This window comes from Pseudorca crassidens, chromosome 6 (genome assembly GCF_039906515.1).
Source record: "Pseudorca crassidens isolate mPseCra1 chromosome 6, mPseCra1.hap1, whole genome shotgun sequence".
NCBI lineage: Eukaryota > Metazoa > Chordata > Mammalia > Artiodactyla > Delphinidae > Pseudorca > Pseudorca crassidens.
Window position 1 is genome coordinate 118393977 of NC_090301.1, and position 12598 is coordinate 118406574.

A 12598-nucleotide genomic window follows, 5' to 3' on the forward strand; every position below is an offset into this window, starting at 1 on the left:
GGTGCGAGGGTCCTACCCACTCCGGGACACTCAGCCGCCCAATGAGACGCTTCTCTTCTACCCCTGGTTCCAGCTGCCGTTTTGTTCTTGCTTGGGAAGCAGGGATCTTACAGAGGCTGGGCCCTCCCCAGGTACCCCCACCATGCGGCCATCCCCTTGGAGGCCTGACCACTTCCCAGAGCAGAGCCAGGAGGCAAGGCTGGGCCACTTCCTGGGAATCACAGACCTCAGTCCCTGTTCACTCTAGTTCCTGCTTCCTTGCTGGCAGCTCCTCAAATGCCCTCGTCATTCCCCGCCCACGGACACCTGGCACCATTCCATCTGTTGGCTTGGGCTTTCATAAGAGAAAGGAGGAACCCCAGACTTCAGGCAAAGCAGCAAGCCACCTGCTGGAAATGAGAGAGGAAGGGAAAAAATAATAGTCGCTAACGCTTCAAAAGCGCTTAGTGTGTTCCAGGTACCATCTAAGAGCTTTACATACCCAGTGTGAATTCATTGAACTCTTATCCCTATAAGGCAGGTGCTGTACTACCCTTATTTTACAGATGATAAAACTGAGGCACAGAGAGGTTAAGTAACTTGGTCAAAGTCACTCAGCCAGTAAGTGGCTGAGCTGGGATCCAGGTCCAGCCAATCTCCTCCAAATCCGTGTTCATGCCCGTACTGCTTTCTACGGGGAAAACAAGTCCAAATTAACAGTTGAATGAATGATCCCGGAACTCATTCATTCTCTGAGTTCTACTCTACCGGGCCCTGAGGCCACGGGATGAAATCAGACAGTCTCGTCCCTCACCTCAGCTGGCGTGGGGTGGCGTGGAGGCCTGCAGGCCAGAGCCCTAGACTCCTGTCCTCCAGCATCACTGACTGGAACAAAGAGCTTGACCTTAATAAGCAAGTCACAACCCCTCTTTGGTCCTCAGGGCCCTGGTGTAGATGGAGGTCTCACCCAGTGCTAATGTTTTTTGATGCTCTTTCATGATATTTTCTTACTCCTAAGAAGAGTCAGCCTGCTGGGCAGGAAGCTCTGCGTGGCTCCTCGGAGAGTGGAGCAATGTTTGCTGCCCAGGAGGTGGGGGGTGTTTCAGGCAGTGGATGGGGAAGAAGGTAACGCCCCCTCCCCACTAGAGCACAAGGCAAAACGCCTGCCCTCTCCTCCCCGTGCCCACCCTCTGACTGCCATTCTCCAAATTCGCCACCCTGCCAAGGCTCTCCTTGATATTACGTTAATATCGTTTTGCCGTGATGCAAATACCAGGGCACATTGAGGCCCGTGTGAGGTAATTTTCCCTGAGTTCCAAAGCCCTGTAAGGCTGCAGGCCCCCGTGGAGGTTGCCAGGCAACCATCGCTCCCACAGGACGGGATCAGAGACAGACAGCAAGGCCTGTCAGGCAAAGGGGCTGAACCTTGTTCTGCAGAGTTCTGGAGGGCAGAGCCAGGGCTGATGCGGCTTGTCAGGGAGGGGCGTGGAAATGGGGGGGAGGGGTTAACAGAGCAGAGCAGCCCAGAAGAGGGGTGGGCGGCCAAAAAGTACATCAGTGGTGCCTTAGAAACGCATGTCAAGATCAAAATCCGAAATCAAATAAGGATCAAAGAAAGTGTTTTACCCACACACTGTGTGCTCCGCCCTGTCACCCCAAATCTAGTCCAGGCTGTCAGAGAACCGTCTAAATCTCACATCTGAGCCTCCTGCCCTTGGGCCCTTCAGCTTCGAGCTTGCAACCTACAGGGAAAGGAAACCCCACACGGGGATGGCAGCGTTCCATCTCTTGTTGACGAGCACCGTCCTGGCCATGCTCGAGGCAGCCGGCTTGATTAGCTCTGAACATGAGAGCGTCAGTAAGGGAGTGGAGAGCTGTTTCACCCACGTCCCAGTTTGCCGTCTGTGACGCTGGTCGCTGGGGAGCCCTGAGAACAGCACTGTAGTTCAGTCAGTTGGGTGAGACTCCCACAGGCTACCGAAGGTGGCCGGGAGCCAGACGCTTATGCAGGTACCTCATCCCACCCCTTCCCAGTGTCGCGGCTGAGTGGAAGTATTAGAGGAAAAGACAAGACATTTTGCAAGCAGATGTGGTGTGTGTAATCGTCCAAGCTCTGACTTGGGACATTAACTTCCTGATCTTACCAAAATGCAGAAGGGAGCGACTAATGAAGTATATTTGAAGGACAAACAACTTACAACTCGGGGATGGCCCACTGAGCGGCCGTCGTTAGTGCAGGGAAGGTACGAGTTAGCCTTCTCTGGGCTCAGTTACGTGGGAGACCCCCCTGCCCCCTGCAGGGTAGCGTCGGCCCCGCCTTTCTCGTTAGTGCTGACATTCGCTTGGCACACAGCAAAATCACAGGATTTTAGACGTGACCTCTTCCAGCTCTGTCAGTGGAGAAGCGGAGGCCCAGAGATGGAGCTGCCCAGAGTCTCACAGGACTCATGGTCAGGGTGAGACTCCTGGTCCTTTTGTGGCTTAAAGGCACCAGGGAGAGCCAGCCTGCCCTGAAATAGAACAGAGGCCCTCGTTTCTCTCAAATTGCAGGAAAAGTACCCAGTGGATGGCATTTTCTCAGTTCCTTTCAACGTTCTCTCATAAGCCTTTCAACCATTTTTGCTCAGACCACTAGATTCATTTTTAATATTATACCTTCTAACTGCACTTGGGTTATTTTTTTCCTGCTGAAATAGTTTCTCAAAAACCTGTATGAGTCACTCTGTTTTGCAAAGCAGAGACCTCCCTACTAAAGCCTAGTCACGTATCCTAATGGAAATGCTGTTCCTTGTTGTGTGGGTAGAATTGAAGCAGCAGCGTTTCCTGGTGTTTCTCAGAAAACATCTTGACGTCCAGGAACTCTGCAATGTGGTCTAGTTCGGAAATGATGGTTCTGACAGAAGGATCTTGATAAAAGCTCTTCCTCGTGTGCACGGTACGAGTGAGCGTTGGCCAGGCTGAGGGGGAAAGGTGGGGCTGAGGTGCAAGGGGTCTCTGAGTGGAGAGGGAGGGGGTGGAAACCTCTGGGCCTGCAGGGGCTCCCCCATTGGTGCGTGCCTGGGGCTCACTGGGGGATTCCAGAACTCTGTGAGGGCAGGTATCTTTGCTCTCTGCAGCCCAGGGCCTAGCACACAGTAGGTGCTTATGAAGCACCTACTGTGTGCTGGGTGCTTCGTAAGTGCTCATGGGCCTGCTTGGCGAATGGATGTCGGCCTCTGTTGCCTGGCAGTGGTTGACTCAAAGCTACATTCCTCAGACAGAAATGGGGAGCTGGGTGGGAAGATGGGAGCTGGGGGCTAGTTAGGAAACGTTGAGGGGTTTGGTGTATGTGTGTCTGGAATATGAGCCAGTGACAGGGGCAGCTTGGGGGACCAAGGATCCAGGGTGAGACAGGCTGAAGGTAGCAGAGGCAGCAGCCTGTCTGGCTGAAGGGATTCTGAGTTAAGAGAGCGCCTCCTTCCTGCTGGGGATTTGGGCACCAGAAAACCTTGTGAGATGGTCATATTTGAAGGTTCTTTATGTCTTGTCAAATTCTCTGGCTCCTTACTCTTGGATTGTGACTGTTCTGGTCGACTGGCCCCAGACAGATTTGTGAAAGCCGTGGGGAGGGAGGAGCCTTGTCTTCCGAGCCAGCTGCCTGGGTCCTGATCTCAGCTCTGCCATCTCCTAAGCTGTGTGTGACCATGGAAAGGTTTCTTGATCTCTGTGCCTCATTTCCCTCATCTGGAAAATGGGGACAATAGTGACCTCTGCCTCACGGGGTTGCTGTAAGGCTCAGGTGAGCTGATACCTGAGAAGCGCTTAAACCAGAGGCAGACACACGTTACACGGAGTGGAAATTGGGAACGTTGGTCGTTACTGCGTTTTTCCCGTCCTAAATTCCTTGCTCGCCCAAATCCCAGGGCATCGACCTTGGCCACAGTGTTCATGGTTTCCTTTCCATCCACACCAGGTCTTGACCAATAAAAGTCACCTCTGGATCGAGGAGGAAGTCTGGCGGATGGAGATCTACCTGTCCCTGGGAGTGCTGGCCCTCGGCACGCTGTCCCTGCTGGCTGTCACCTCTCTGCCATCCATCGCAAACTCACTCAACTGGAGGGAGTTCAGCTTTGTTCAGGTAAAGTAGTTCTGTCTCTGCTGGTGAGCCTCGGCGCGGCCCTGGCCCTGCCTCTCCTGTGCAAGCACCTTCCCACCCATGCGCCACCTGGGCTTTCGTAATCTGTGCAACAGAACCGCCCAGTCAGGTGCCCGGGCCTCCCCAAGGCTGGCAGGCTCACCCAAGTCTCCTGCTAAAGGGGCTGCCTGGGACGAGCTCATCCTCGTGACACCGGGAGATGCCAGATTTAGGCATGTGTAAAATTCAGACAGCAGAACGCTGAACCCCGGACTACACATTCTCAGTATCTACAATTCTTGGTCTTACCAAACAAAATCCCATAATACATAGTCACTGGACGTGTCTCTGATCTGTCTGGGCAGTGAGCCCTTGGGTGAGCCGAACTGCCCAGCCAGCACCCTCAGCTGAACCCGGCCCTGTTGTTTCCTTTAACCTCTGGATTCATGCAGGGTGGATGGGAGGTGAGATTAGGACCTTCAGTTTATAGGAAATAAAACACAGCATTTCCCGAAGGACACCATTCATATTAAAAAGGACATGTAGAGTCAAATAAATCTGGGAGGGCTTCCCTGGTGGTGCAGTGGTTGAGAGTCCGCCTGCCGATGCAGGGGACACGGGTTCGTGCCCCGGTCCGGGAAGATCCCACATGCCGCGGAGCGGCTGGGCCCGTGAGCCATGGCCGCTGAGCCTGCGCATCCGGAGCTTGTGCTCCGCAGCGGGAGAGGCCACAACAGTGGCCACAAAAAATAAAAAATAAAATAAAAAATAAAATAAAATAATAAACTGAACCAGGGCTTCCCTGGTGGCGCAGTGGTTGAGAGTCCGCCTGCTGAGGCAGGGCACACGGGTTCGTGCCCCAGTCCGGAAAGATCCAACATACCGTGGAGCGGCTGGGCCCGTGAGCCATGGTCGCTGAGCCTGCGCGTCCGGAGCCTGTGCTCCACAGCGGGAGAGGCCACAACAGTGAGAGGCCCGCGCACCGCAAAAAATAAAAAATAAAATAAATAAAATAAATCTGGGAAAAGATTTGCTTCCCGCTCAGCGAGTCACAATGTACTTTGGCACATCAAGTACTGTCTACAACAAGCAAACCTTGTTAAGCAGACTTATTTCGGTATTGGCGTCCTCCCCCCTACCCCCATTTTTCTTTCACTGTCTACACTCCACAGAACACACTTTGGAAGATGCTACTAGTGGCAAAGGTTCTTTATGCATTTATTCACTCAGTGTTTATTGAACACATACTGCATGCCCAGCGTCATGCTAGACCTGGGATGCAAGAGGGAACGAGACAGGTATAGCCACGCTTTAATTATAAGGACCACTGGGGCAGGGACATTTTTTACATTCCTTTGGCATCTCCCACTGTTCTCCACACAGAGCACGTGCTCAGCCCCCAGGTGCTGGCAGATTAACTCATCCCCTCCATTGATGGGTGCTGACTAATACTGGGTTCTGCCATCCATATGGTATCAGGGCAGGGAACAGATATCACACCCACCCCCGATGTCAACAAAAAATCTGTCCCATATCTTCTCTGTGCAGCAAGGACACAGGATGGGATTCCAAGAGGGACACCAACAGGGCAGCACTCTTATGTAATCCAATTAATTATCCCTCATTGGGGATGCATGCGTACCCTAGAACAAACAGAGTTGTGGGTTTTGGGGTTTTTTTTAAGTGTGTCTGTTTCTGAATCTCACTGGCTCTGCTCATCTCGGAAGGTCTCTGGAGGTGTGCTCAGGCCTGACACATGCCGGCAAAAGGGGGAAGAAAGAATTTTATTTATCTGCCACTAATCCTCACGTGTCGCACACCCAAATCTGGGATTTTCGTGTTCCTGCCTGGAGTATGCTGGGGTGCATAGTTTATCCACAACTAAAACAGACTGCAGTTCGCTCCCCTCACCGGAAAGTTGCTCCCTTAAGCAGCTGTAGATTACAAGCTCCAGCTCCAGCTGCCAGAGAAAGCCGGAGAATTTGGCTTTGTTAGCAAAAGCTGACTGGGATTCAGCAGCTGTTCTACTTTACATACTGAAGAGTCGAAATACAAATAGGAAAGTCCTATGCTGCTGCAAGGAAAGCCGAGAGATGGGTAGAAAGACAGGGGTTTACGTGAGGAAATCAAATGCCCACATTCTGTCCACAAATGCTCTATCTCCCTGGAGTGCTGATACAGAGGAGGAACCGGCACATCCCAGCTCTGTAACCATTAGCAGATCACGTGCGCTCCCCGAGCCTCACTTTACGCTCTTGTAAAATGGAGTTAGTTCCCTACAGATGTGTTGTGAGCCACTGTGCAAGATTACGTGTAAAAGAAAAATACAAAGCAATTTGCTGTGATTCTCGGGGCATGTAGCCACATTTCCATGATCTCTGACTAAGCCACCCATTTCTGAGTCAGTAGGAGGCAGCAAGAGACAGGCAAGAGACTCCCACCCAGAGCCGCAGAATGGTCCGGGGCAGTGTTTGCAAACTGTAGTTGACACTTGTTGGTGGGTTATGAAATCAATTTCTGTGGACCACAACAAGCTTTTTTTTTTTTTGCGGTACGCGGGCCTCTCACTGTTGTGGCCTCTCCCGTTGCGGAGCACAGGCTCGGGACGCGCAGGCTCAGCGGCCATGGCTCACGGGCCCAGCCGCTCCGCGGTATGTGGGGTCTTCCCAGACCGGGGCACGAACCCGTGTCCCCTGCATCGGCAGGCGGACTCTCAACCACTGCACCACCAGGGAAGCCCACAACAAGCTTTTTAAACATGAAATAGAGTAGAACGTCTCCAAAAATGTCAGAGTTCTTTACATGTTCTAAGCACAGACATTTTTTCAGTTGTATCAATTCAGTAGTTATATTACATATGTGGGCATACTTCATTATGTACTGGGCAGTAATGAAAATGTGATTCTTAATGGGAGCCGCCATCGAAAAGTTTAAAGTCACGGAGCTCTTGGAGAAATGCAGATACCCAGGACTACCCTTGACCTGTGGACTCAGATGCCCGGGGTCGGCTCTGGAGTCTATTTTTATAGGCTCCTTGGGTGACTTAAGTGCACGTGATGCAGTAGGTGACAATCTCTGGGGTGGGGGACGCAGGCTGTGGAGCCGGCAGACCTGGGTTTCAGTCCCAAGACCACACTTACCAGCCCTGCACCACTAGACAGTTCCTTAGCGTCTCCAAGCATCTGCATCCTGACCTGTCTGTATCCACCTCCTGTAGTCGTTGGGAGGATTTGTGCTGACGACATGTATACATGCACCCAGTAGTGGCCGTACAGGTTTTGAGGTGAGCTGCAACCTTCTCCTGTAAGGTGAGCGCTGCTTTAGAACAAGGAGCTACCTGGACCCCATTTCCTTTCTCAGCCACGAATGACTGCGACAGGTCACCAGGGCTTAGAAAGTGGCTGTGGAGACACCGTGGTTCTCAGTGGGCCTGGCCTGACCCCTGGGTCTGTAATGATTTATTGAGCTAGAAAGCCATCAAAACAGGGTATGGATTCCACAGACGTGACCTGTGCTTACGTGTATCCTTTTGTTCCTGAGGCTGTTTTCGAAGTTTTTAACTGGGGGTTTTGTTTGTCTGGGTGTTTTTGTTCCTACTGTTTTGGTTTGCTTTCGGCTGTGCTAACTGCTCCTAATTAAGCCAGTTAAACATTCTTAGATTGCCAAATACCCGGGTCGGTGCAGCTCCCCTGGACAGAGAAATTAGTGTTCGGCTCTTAGCACCTCGGTTCTGCCCCACCGTTAGAGGAACTTCCTGGGGCCTTGCCCACTCCTGCCACCTGCCTGAGATAATAACAGAGCCCTGTGCTGACTCCAGCTTTGTGAGCAATTGTCCAAAGCCCCTTCCCGCCACGGTAATGGATCACCACCAGCGGCCAACAACAACCTGGCTGTTTCTTTTTTGCTAACAAGCTTACATATAATAAAAATGGCCCTAGCTTGTTGTGGGCGTTATTAATTGCCCCGTGAGGATGCCTCCCTTTCTTTTGGCTTCCTTTGACTGTTATGGGATTTTAAAAATTGTTCCCAAGGAGAGAGAGTTTTAGGGAAACAAACGTGCTGGAATCATCCAGGCTTCCCATTGGGATTGGAAAGTCAGAAGGCCCTTTGTTACTGGCTGGTCTTTGGGGCCTCCTGCCATCTGGAATCACATGGGATTCTGGATGGCAAAGGGAAGCGGATATATGGGCGGGAGAAGGTCTTCATACTCTCCCAGGGCAGGTCTTGTTTGCCCAGCACAGCCCATCGCTCTCCAGATTAGGGCAGGGGACAGTGGTGAACATGGGCCAAACACTGGAGCCCCAGGGCAGGTCACTGAGGGAGGTGCTAAGGCCTTTCTGGGGCCACCAGGACTCAGTTCCCAGGCCTGGGTGGCTTCTCACTGCTGCAGCATCTGGGAGAGCTTCACGATGCAGAGTGTGAGCCCGTTCAGGCCCTTAATGGGTCTTTGTCTAAGGAACAGGAAGGACCGGGTCCACCCCAGTCAAATAGCCTGGGCAGAGGGACCCTGAAGACTTCTGAACCTGAAGTTAGAAGGGCTCAGGTGATAAGAGTCTCCTAAATTAGTGGTTCTTAGTCCTGTCTGCATGTCAGCATCATCTCTGAGCCTATAAGAGCTACCATGCCTGAGCTCCACCGCTATCCAATTTAATCCGATTTTCTGGGACCAGCGCCTGGGCATTAAGATTTTCCCCATGCTCCCCAGATGATTTTACCACGTAGCCAGATTTGAAAACCACGCCTCAGGCCGCTAAACTCTCAGGGGTAAAAAGGCACGTCCCAGCCATCTCAGCAAAGCCCAGTAAATTCGCCTGAGTGAGGGGAGCAACAGTTTGGGACTTGGAAGCTGGTGGGGGAATAACAAGGTGGTTGTCAGGCTAGTTCAAGATTTATTCCTGATGGTCAATGCTGGGGCCTTTCCTCCCCCCAATTTTTTTTTTTTTTTTTTTTTTTTTTTATGGTACACGGGCCTCTCACTGTTGTGGCCTCTCCCGCTGCGGAGCACAGGCTCCGGACGCGCAGGCTCAGCAGCCATGGCTCACGGGCCCAGCCGCTCCGCGGCATGTGGGATCTTCCCGGACCGGGGGATGAACCCACGTCCCCTGCATCAGCAGGCAGACTCTCAACCACTGCGCCACCAGGGAAGCCCCCCAATTTTTTTTTTTATTGTGGTAAAGTAACATAACAAAATTTATCACCTTAACCGTTTTGAAGTGTGCGGTTCAGTAATATTAAGTATATTCACTTTGTTGAGCAATCATCACCACCATCTATGTCCAGAGCTCTTTTCATCTTGCAGAACTGAAACTCTGTCCCCGTTAAACACTAACTCCCCATTCCTCTCTTCTCCCAGCCTCTGGCAATTACCATTCTACATTCTGGGCCAGTGATTTTTACTACCTCATACAGGCACCTTATATAAGTGGAATTATCCAGTACTCGTCTTTTTGTGACTGGCCTATTTCACTTAGCATGATGTCCTCAAAGTTCATCCATTTTGTAGCCTGTGACAGCAGTTTATTCTTATTTAAGGCTGAATAGTATTCCATTGCATAGAGATACTACATTTTGCTTATCTATCTGTCAGTGGACACTGGGGTTGCTTCTACATTTGAGCTATTATGAATAATGCTGCTGTGGACATGGGTGTATAAATAACCCTTCAAGACCCTGCTTTCAGTTATTTGGGGTGTATATCAGAAGTGGGATTGCAGGAGCACACGGTGATTGTATTTTTAATTCACTGAGGATCCTCCATTACCATTTTCCATAGTAGCGGCACCCTTCTACATCCCCACTAGCAGTGCATAAGGGTTTTAATTTCTCCACATCTGCGCCAACACTTGTTTTCTTAACAGTAGCCATCCTAATGGGTGTGAAGTGATTTCGATTTGCATTTCCCTCACGATGAGCGATGTTGAGCATCTCTCCATGTGCTTCTTGGCCGTTCATATATCTTCTTTGGAGAAATGTCTATTCAAGTCCTTTGCCTATTTTTGAATTGGGTTGTTTGTTTTTGTCGTTGTTGAATTTAAGAGTTCTCTATACAGTCTGGATATTAATCCCAAATATTTTCTCAATGCTGGGGACTTTTTTAACCCCAGTCTTCATTTTCAATAGATCAGAACTTAGAACAAGTTGGTGTAGTTCAGAAGTTGCTACGAGATTTGGAATCTGGAGGTGACAGATTCCAAATCTCCAGATTCTGGAGGTGACAGACACCACGTCTGGAGGTGACAAGGATTTGGTTACACGGGACTCACAGTCAAAGAGGCTTCCATTTGGGGGCTGACCGTTTGCACATGACACGTGAAGTGGCCGTGGATAGGAGCATAGAGCCAACCATGGCCTTTCCCAACAGGCTGTGCTGAGCCAGGAAGTTGTTAAGGATGTAATAAACATATCCTTAAGTGGTCACAAAGCCAAAGAGAACCAGAGATGGCTAGGAAGGATAGAGACTGCGGATCTTGTGGCAGCTAGCATTTTGTTTAGGGTCAAAAATGTTATACTTGTGAACCTGTCTATGAACTTGTATGTATAGCCATTATTATTTTTAGTAAAAGCATTACAAACAATTCTTCTGAACCATGTGCTTCCACTTACTGAGGTTCACCGCCCTGGTGTTTATACCGGAGAAGGTGTAAGCAGCAAAGCGACCCTCATGCTAGGGAGGAGTGAGAATGAGACATGGTAGCAGAATCAGACCCACTTAGAGCCGTGTCTGGGGGGAGTGCAAACAAGACAGTGTCCCTCAACCAAGCCCCTGGATTGATGCTGACGAGCTGGGCTGGAAGGAAACCCAGGAGGCCTGATTACAGTTTCTCTGTGGAAAGCTCAAGACCAACCCGTAAAGAGCACCCTGAGGGATCGTCATGCTGCCACGTTTCAATTAAACCCTTGCAGTGTCTCGTTGGAGAAAATGCGGATGTGTTCATCGCCTGATGGGTCACTGCTCTCTTCGTTCCTTGTGTAATAAACACAGGTCTCTCCCGCCCGGAATCTCTCGGTGCCCTGTGCCCCTCCTCTCGACCCTCCACGAAGTCCTAACCCCGGCTGCCCTCTGCTCTGCACCACTGCCTGCCGGGTCTGGGGGCTGGAGAATGCTGCATCTATACAGCACTTTCCCTACAATTCTGACTTTACTTTTGTAGTCACTTCCTTCTCACTGAGACTAATTAAGCAACTTGCTGAGGGTCACAGTGTCAGTTGAGACTAGCGCCAACAGTAGAATCCGGAAGGCATCATTTGTAGTTTGCAAGAAGCCCCACGTGCAAAAGATTCCCAGAGGCTAGAGTTACAGATCATCACTTCCTGGCAATTTTCACATCACACTTCCCATAGAAAGTCATGATTGTATAGCACTTGGGGTGACAAGGAGCTGCTCATGGCTGGAAGTGACCCACAAAAGCCCACACCTGGCTCAAGGGGCAAGATGCTCTGCCGCTCAAAGGCTTGGACCATTTCCATTTGGGTCTGTGACGGTCTTGATCTCCCCAGCATCACTAATCTCCTTCCGGGCAGGAGAGTAATCCTGGTGGGGTTTGTACCTGGGGTGTTCATAGCTCAGAGCATGGGCAGGAGGTGAGGGACCAGCACCCACAGAAAGCATCACAAAGATGCTGTGGGCTTGATATACAGCGTCAGGACAACTGGCCTGCAAGCCCTTGTGAGTCACCTTCACTATTGGTGCCAAATCCATGTGCCAAGTAAATTTTTCCTTTGTGTTTATTTATTTATTTTTTTTTCATTATGCGGGCCTCTCACTGTTGTGGCCTCTCCCATTGCGGAGCACAGGCTCCGGACGCGCAGGCTCAGCGGCCATGGATCACGGGCCCAGCCGCTCCGTGGCATGTGGGATCTTCCCGGACCGGGGCACGAACCCGCGTCCCCTGCATCGGCAGGCGGACTCTCAACCACTGTGTCACCAGGGAAGCCCCTTTGTGTTTATCTTTAAACCAACTTAAGATCCTCTCACTTTTTACCTGGCTGTATCTTGTGCCAAATATTATCTCTGAAATTATGATTTTGATATGCTAGCAGACACATGACTCTGTACACATGAAAAGATACACAAAACTAGTAACATGTTTTTAAACTTCTTTAAATTTAATTCCATCTTAAGTCCTCTGGCAGCCACCAGAGTTATGAATAATACAGTTTGGAGAAAAGCATTGGGTTTTTTTGTTTCTGTTTTTTAATAAATTTATTTATTTTTGGCTGCGTGGGGTCTTTGTTGCTGCGTGTGGGCTTTCTCTAGTTGCGGCGAGCGGGGGCTACTCTTCGTTGCGGTGCGTGGGCTTCTCATTGCGGTGGCTTCTCTTGTTGCGGAGCACGGGCTCTAGACACGCGGGCTCAGTAGTTGTGGTACGAGGGCTTAGTAGTTGTGGCGCATGGGCTCAGTTGCTCCGTGGCATGTGGGATCCTCCCGGACCAGGGCTCGAACCCGTGTTCCCTGCATTGGCAGGCGGGTTCTGCACCACCAGGGAAGTCCCCAAGCATTGTTAT

The 12598-nt window shown here is 50.8% G+C and overlaps 1 protein-coding gene across 4 annotated transcripts in view; it reads left to right on the forward strand.

Moving 5' to 3' along the window:
• The window catches only part of STEAP3 (STEAP3 metalloreductase), an 84596-nt gene that overhangs the window by 27776 nt on the left and 44222 nt on the right, over positions 1-12598 (forward strand). For all 4 annotated transcript variants that reach the window (XM_067742170.1, XM_067742172.1, XM_067742168.1 and 1 more), the window contains one exon: positions 3932-4096. In XM_067742170.1, coding sequence (XP_067598271.1) covers positions 3932-4096 — 165 coding nt within the window. The remainder of the gene's footprint in view (positions 1-3931; positions 4097-12598) is intronic.